This window comes from Magnolia sinica, chromosome 9, assembly GCF_029962835.1.
Source record: "Magnolia sinica isolate HGM2019 chromosome 9, MsV1, whole genome shotgun sequence".
NCBI lineage: Eukaryota > Viridiplantae > Streptophyta > Magnoliopsida > Magnoliales > Magnoliaceae > Magnolia > Magnolia sinica.
In genome coordinates, this window is record NC_080581.1 from 4,051,797 (window position 1) to 4,059,568 (window position 7,772).

The 7,772-nt window shown below is 42.5% G+C and overlaps 2 protein-coding genes across 2 annotated transcripts; one reads left to right on the forward strand and one right to left on the reverse strand.

The window, feature by feature from the left end:
• Positions 1–213: 213 nt before the first annotated feature.
• On the forward strand, positions 214–5,036 carry LOC131256299 (putative serine/threonine-protein kinase). Its single transcript, XM_058257267.1, has 8 exons — positions 214–355; positions 962–1,159; positions 1,258–1,388; positions 1,685–1,898; positions 2,394–2,625; positions 3,421–3,571; positions 3,660–3,889; positions 5,024–5,036. Exons 1-8 carry the CDS (start codon positions 214–216, stop codon positions 5,034–5,036), a joined length of 1,311 nt encoding a protein of 436 aa, XP_058113250.1.
• Positions 5,037–5,390: 354 nt separating this feature from the next.
• Positions 5,391–7,541, reverse strand: LOC131256693 (AAA-ATPase At3g28510-like). The gene is made up of 2 exons (XM_058257678.1): positions 6,997–7,541; positions 5,391–6,913 (listed from the first exon to the last, which is right to left on the reverse strand). Exons 1-2 carry the CDS (start codon positions 7,435–7,437, stop codon positions 5,882–5,884), a joined length of 1,473 nt encoding a protein of 490 aa, XP_058113661.1. The 5' UTR covers positions 7,438–7,541; the 3' UTR covers positions 5,391–5,881.
• Positions 7,542–7,772: the final 231 nt, after the last annotated feature.

The window sequence follows — 7,772 nt, forward strand, 5'->3', positions numbered from 1 at the left end:
ATGCACCGTCGGATTATGCCCCACTGTAAGTGTTCTTCATCATGATGTATTTAGATTAAGTGTTACTCAAGTAGGATGAATGATGATCGTCCCCTACAATCCACTGCATGAGAAATTCGAATGATGGGCTGATCAGTTTCCCAACGGTCAGATTGAAGAACAGTCGGCTGTGATGTCCATGCAGTGGATGGGCCCACATTATTAACGTCTGCGATGTACATGCAGTGGGCTGTAGGTGCTCATTGCTCCTTTGGAATGGAGAAGGCCATGGTGGGAGTCCAGTTGAAGAAGAAACAGAAATGGACCATTCACCAGGTGGCACACACCATGTACATGCTGCGGGTTGAAAAATCAGGTGGGTCTGCTCATCAAGTGGACCACACATGTCGATCATTGGTGATTCTGACCTTTTTTTTTCTGATACACATGTGGCCCACTTAATAAATGGACGAGCTTGATTTTCGGACCAGAGGAATATTCATGATGTGCCCCACCTGATGAATGGCTCGGATGTAATCAGCACATTCCTCCTAGACGGAAAATGAGGAATGTGGCCTCTTCAATCTATCCTTTGACAAAATCACCTACTTCAGGTCACTTCTACTTGGCAGTCAGAACGGTTCAAATGAACGGTCAAAACTGGTTGGAAAGCATCTTTCACTTCACCTACAGTTCAGATCGTAGTAAATAGATCCATTTTCATGTGGGCCTGATTTAGGCGGGCTCCACAGTTAGACGCTCTGGCCCAAAAATCCGGTCAGGGAATCTGCATAGTGGGACCCACCTGATGGGCGGTGTGGATGTTTGGCCAATGTAGAAATTTTACGAGGTGGGGCCCACCCGCATATGCAGTGTGGGCCTGATCATCAGCAAACCTCATCAGTCACTCTAATTCTTCCCAAATGACACACCTTAAAATACAGAACTGTTTTCAGACCATGATCATTCCATGCAAATGCAGCAATCTCACCGTCTCCATCGCCATCCACATTCCATCAGTTGCAGATCTCATCGTTGAATCGAAGCATCTCCATCTCGATTTTCTTCCTTGGAAGTAGCATTCTGCTTGTAGTCTGTGTAGTTCTGATAGTGATTTTCTGGATATGCTACAAATCTTCAGCACTGAATCAGATACTGGTCCGGAATAATAGAGTACAAGGTAATGCTCGCTTACCGGATTACATGAGAAAGAAGATTTTTAGAAATTGGAATTCAAGCTTGAAACAAGGTCTTTAACATTGCTGAATTCTGTGTTAGGAATGCCAGATTTCTTCAGCGGCAATCTTCGGACGATAAGCTACTTCAGCTACCGGACTCTGAAGAAAGCGACAGGGAATTTCAATCCTGATAACCTGCTTGGAAGAGGAGGATTTGGGCCGGTTTATAAGGTTCAAACACAGCAAGTTTTGATTTGTTACTACAAGCTCGGTCAGTCAGGTGGGCTCCACAATGTAGATGCACTGAGCTAGAATGTAGAAAAGCAATAGACATCTTTTGAGTGGACATGTTGGGCAATTATCCATATTGAATATACATGTGTGGCCCACCCAATGAATGGACGGTCGATTACAGAGTGGGAACCACCTGATCAGTGGCTTGGATCACATTACAGACTGGGGACCACAGGAACAACGATAAGCTAAAAATGCTAGCCATAACATATGGTGAGATTGTTTGATTGCAGGGAGTTTTGGAAGATGGAAGGATGATTGCAGTAAAGAAGCTTGCTCTAGAGAAATCCAGGCAAGGTGAGGAAGAATTTCTCACAGAGGTGAGGATGATCACCTGCATCCATCACAAGAACCTTGTGCAGCTTCTTGGGTGTTGCTCAGATGGGCCGCAACGATTGCTCGTGTATGAATACATGGTGAATGGAAGCTTGGATGCGATAGTACATGGTCAGTATTCCCTCTCCATCCATCAATCTGATCAATCTGCCCGGCCACGCAATCCTTCACTTCTTTGTGGTGCGAGATCGAATCGAACATGTTTCTTCTTCAACCCAGAAAAAATATAGGTGGGGCCCACCTCTCAGTGATCTAAGCCTCGGTGGCCATCCAGTATTGGATGCCTGGCATTTTACGGGGTGACATCAAATGGTTAGGATCATCTGTAAGGGAGATTTTTGAAGTGTCTCCGATTAATCATGAGGCCCACCTTTCCAATGTTCTAAGTGATTGGTTTGGTGGGGCCACATTCGATCGTGGCCCACGTTCAGTTGGGGCTATATCAAATGGTTAGGATCATCTGTAATGGAGATTTTTGGGGTGTCTCCCATCGGCCATGGGACCCACCAGATGAACAATTCAGATACCCCAGCATGTATAGTCTGTTGGGCCACATGAATTTGAGATCATTCGGGAATTGATTGTGGATTTCGATCTATGGAACAGGAAGAAGTGATCATTTCCTGGACTGGAAGACGCGATTCCAGATAATTCTTGGCATTGCTCGAGGATTGCAGTATCTGCATGAGGATTCACATATAAGGATTATTCATAGAGATATCAAGGCGAGTAACATCCTTCTCGACGATAAATTTCAGCCGAGGATAGGAGATTTTGGATTGGCGAGGTTCTTCCCCGAAGATCAAGCTTATCTCAGCACCACATTCGCTGGAACTCTGTAAGTGTTCAATGCATAATCGCAATTTCCACCACCGAAGAAAAGCCGCAACATTCTTCGATTGAAATATGTATTGGGTTGGTATGATTTTTCAAGGATATTCCATGTGGCATATGTGTGCGAGATATGAGCTGTTCATCAGGCTGTCCTCAATGTGAACGAGCCCTCGCCTGAAAAATTAGCATGGCCTGATACACTCAGGTGGGGCACACATTCAACATAAATCTGTGGATCACTTGATGATTGTACTGTTCATAGTGGGGCCCACCTGATGAATAGTCCTCAAACGTGTGTGGTGATCCTCTTCACATGAATGTTCTCTTTCAACATAGGTGATAATGGACCAGTTAGGGCTGTGTTTGGATGCACTACTGAATTGAATTGCAATTGTTAGTTCAATATAGAAGATGAGCAAAAGGGGAGTTATTATACTCCAAGTTTGAAACTCGATACACAGGCATACATTTAAACAGACTAAATTCTGAACTCACCGTCACTAATTCACAGTCCCAAAATCAGATTGGTTGAGTAATCCTAACCTGTGATTTGTTTCGTAGACAGTCATTTGTTGAAATAGGACCATTGGATGTTTTTCATTTCAACCATTCAACAAATGTCCGGCAGTCTGTTAGTCGGATAATCAAATAAGCATATTTTTAGTACAAGAATCATCTAAACTGGGACCCATAATTTAGACAGTTTAGTTTGAATTACTTTCAATCTTATTGAAACTCAATTCAATAGTGCATCCAAATATAGAACTGTCGGTACTGATTTCCAGACTGTTTCTTTCAGAGGCTATACGGCTCCTGAATACGCCATCAGAGGAGAGCTATCCGAGAAAGCCGACATTTACAGCTTTGGAGTTTTGGTGCTTGAGATAATCAGTTGTAGAAAAAATGCTGATCCCACATTAGCATCAGATATGCAATATCTTCCTGAATATGTACGCTTTCAATCCTTTCTCATTCTTTCCATTAATCAGTCTCTCATACATCTATTGAAGAGTCGCACTTCTCTCTAAATGTTTGTAGGCATGGAAGCTCTACAATAGATCAGGGGTCATTGATCTGGTGGACCCAAAACTGCAATCTGATGGATTTAATGAGAGAGACGTCTTACAAGCGATTCATGTGGCCTTGTTATGCCTGCAGTCACATCCAAGCCTAAGGCCCCGAATGTCGGAAATCGTTACCATATTGACAAGCAATGCAGAAATGTTAGCAGAACCTATGAAGCCAGCATTTCTAGATCAAAGGCGATGGTATAATGAATTTAATTCTTGGGAGACTAGATGTGAAAGCTTCTCTTCTTATTTACCAAATGATTCACCATTCTACGCTCATCGATCAGGGGCTTTGAATCAAGGACTGTATAGCACAAGTGAGGCTGAATTTGGATATTCGATCTCATTGAATTGTAGCAGCTCATTCCGACTAGGAGTAAATGACCAAAGTGAGGAAAGCCTGCAATGTGCGCGTCCCATCTTTCCAAGTCCAAGTTGAGATGTACCAAATTGCAATTGGGGGTTCCCGCGTGCCACCCAACATTGGTCATTTCCTTTGTAATGAACCGAACGAATTGAAATTCAATCCTTTTAGAGAAGAATTCATTTTTTTCCAACAAAAAAGAAGAGAGAAGAAAGGAATATATAACTAGGCATAGAAAAACCGGCTCTGATACCAAGTTATAGAAATAATAGATTTAAGGCAGATCTTTACTGTGGGAAAATGACCTCCTTAACCTATTTTAACAAGAAGAATGAGCTACACTTGTATGGTGTCCTGAGGGAGCACTGAAAATAAAAGAAAATACATTCCTTCCTCTAACAAGTTCAAAACAGCATCCAAATTCACCCTGTGATATGACTCCATTTAAGATGTTATACTCATTGGGCAGCGCGGCGATATAAACATGTTTCAGGAGCATGGTTATGTGTTTTTTAAATCCAAAAATGAGCAATGCCTGGCAACAAGAAGATGCAACTAATGTAGAAGGAAAGAAGCTCCACTGCATTCTTTCAGAAGTCTGAATTAAGATAGGATGTTAGAAAGTCTAATCAAAGTAGGTTTCTGGGTTTTTGCTCTGTTCTTTTTATTGGGAATAAGGAGCATTGTTTCTGCTCTTTTCTTTTCTTTTCTTTTCTTTCTTTTTTTTCTTTTTTTTTTTTTTTTTGGGTTTTTGAATGAGGAGCATTTTCTCTTCTCAGTTTTTTTATTATTGGGTTTCGAGTAAGGAGCATTGGGTATATAGCTGAAACATTTCTTTATTCTTTTAATTCTCTTTTGATGGAAATATGCATGCAGAAGAATGTTTTCCTTTGAACTATTTTATAGATTAAGCACTAACATCACATTAGTTTTCTTTCCTATTTCTTATAATTTAATGATAATTTCAGGCAGTCGAATTGAGCAAGTTGTGGCTGCATTTGTGTCATCTTGAAATCACAATTGGGCTGAATCCCCTAGCAAGAAAAACACTAGAAAAAACAGATGGTCTCCTCATTTGAACTCGAAGATGAAGCAGATCCATTATTTAGGCCTGTTTGAGAGAAAAACAGATCCTACACGATGTAGAAGATTACCATCTGAAAGAGGCGCCTTTTCAATGGAAGGTGGCCTTGAAGCGTCTCCACCCTCTCGGCGGTAATTCCAAACAGTCCCTAAACTAAAGTAAAACCATGTTAAATCATCAGATAATAATAAGATTATACACAATCACTTGGCTATTTCGCAACCTTCCATCCAGGCCAAAAAACCCAAACATTGAGTGGGAAAAGATCAACATGAATTCAGTTACTAAATCATCATAGTAGATCCATACCATTAATCTAATGGGCCCTATATCAGCAGATTAGGCAAACAAAAACAGACCCTTTGGAAAAGATAGGACCCAGTGATAAAATTATTTAGGCAAACAGCAACAGACCCTTTGGAAAAGATAGGAGGACCCAGTGGTAACATTATCTTACTTATCAAGCACCCAATCTCCTCTATGTGGCTCATGTGTGGGCGATCCAGACCATTCATCAATTGGGCCTCAAGCATTAGGCGGTTCCGGAGAACTACAAATGGGAGGCTATCAAAAATTCCAACCAACAGTAATTATCAAACAGGTGAAATCAAAACATGCAATAGATGGTTAGAATCATCTGATCACTGTGGTTTCCTGCATATGGGCTAACTAAGGCGGGGCACATTAACAGTCTGGATCTCATACACATACACCACATGTATGGAGATTATGGCTTGATGAACTACTCTATGTGATCCTTCCCCACATCATCTGCTTCCATCTCCTCCTCCCTCTCTTCCTTGTCTTCAACAACCTCTTTCTCCATAGCTTCCATTTCCTTCTTGCATTCCTCTGCAGCCAACCTCCTTTTCAACTCCTCCAGCACATTCCTCATCCCCAAATCAATATCGTCATTGCAGCTCATGAAAATCTCGGCCACGTCTGCAGGAGTTATCTTTGCCGGCACCAGGACCTCCTCAATCTCCCCAAAAAGTTCATGATCGTCGATGTACAGGTAATTACTTGCTAGTGTCTTGAACGCATCGAATTCACAATAACTGAGGTTGATGTGCTTGTCCATGCGGCCCGCTCGCAGCAGCGCCTGGTCCAGCTTCTCCTTGTGGTTTGTTGTGAAGATCATCAGCCTCTCCCCACCACAGGACGACCAAAGCCCATCCACAAAATTCAACACCCCTGAAAGGCTCACTGTGCTAAACGTCGAGCTCCCACCATTCTTCTTCTCCTCTCCCTTCTTCTCCTCTGCCTCCGGCCTGCAATCTCCACACTCCCTCTCCTTCTTTCCAAACTGCTTCTTCCTGTCCGAAAGATCGAGCGTGCAATCCACATCTTCCACGACTATCACCGACTTGCTTGATGTCGCAATCAACAGCTTCCGCAGCTGCGAATTGTTCATGACCGCCGTCAGCTCCAGATCATAGATATCAAACTCCAGAAAATTTGCAATTGCAGCGATCAAGCTAGTCTTCCCTGTTCCAGGTGGGCCGTACAAGAGATACCCTCTCTTCCAAGCTCTACCCACTCTGTTATAATACTCCTGCCTATTCACAAACTTCCTCAAATCCGCTTTGATCTGTTCTTTCAGCACTGGGTCTATTGCCACTGTATCAAAAGTAGATGGATGAGAGAAAGGAACTGACGACCACATCCGTCCATGTTCATCCCCCGATCGATTAGTATAGAGCTTTCGCTCTTGGTTTTTGAATTTGATATTTGCTGCTTCTTCCATCACATGAGGAATATAAGTCGATTGCACCTATAAAAGAAAATAATCATGTATTTTAATAAACAGTATAGAAAAATATTATACATATGAAATACACAACTATTTTCTATTACTTGAGATTTGTATTTCTTGTGGAAAGACAATTCAAAGAAGCGACATTCTTGGGATCCATATTTGTTGGATTTCTTCTCGATGGCTTGTAGGGACCACTTTACTGGGATGCCGTCGAAGGTGTCTTCAATCTTCTGGCTGGAATCCATGGTGAAAGTGAGGTTCTTGGAGTTCCTAGGTTTTGAGAGTTTGATGATTTTGGCAGAGGAGAAGCATTTGGAGCTCAAGTAGGATTTTACAGAGTCGAAGATCTCGTTCTCATAGGAGGAATCGAATTCTTCAATGATAATGGAGATGTTGGTCTGGAGAGCGGCGAAGAGGCGGTGGAAGAAGTTTTTGAAGAGTCTGGAGATTTCAGGGGGGATGAAGTCGCGGAGAGTGGTGCGGAGGACCATGAAAGTAGCAAGGAGAGAACCTATGGACTTCCAGTCTAGGAATTCCATGCTTTTGGGGGTGGTTTTTGGAATTTCTGATGGTGGTTTCTCTAAATTTTTGGAGGCGGCTTGTATTTTTGGGGGTGTAGTAGAGAGAGAAAGGTGGAGAGAAATTTCCGTCTGTTTTATAGACGATATAGACGAGAGGGTGGACTGGGAAGAGAGATGGTCAGGAGTGGATTAGGTGCAGCCCCGGTCTAACCCAAGACGGTGAGTCTCTTACCGTGGGGCCCACCTTGATGTATGTATTCTATATCCACGCCGTTCATCCATTTTTCGAGATCATTTTAGTGCATGAACCCAACTATCAGGTGGACCATACGTTCCACCATTAAAAACTTCAT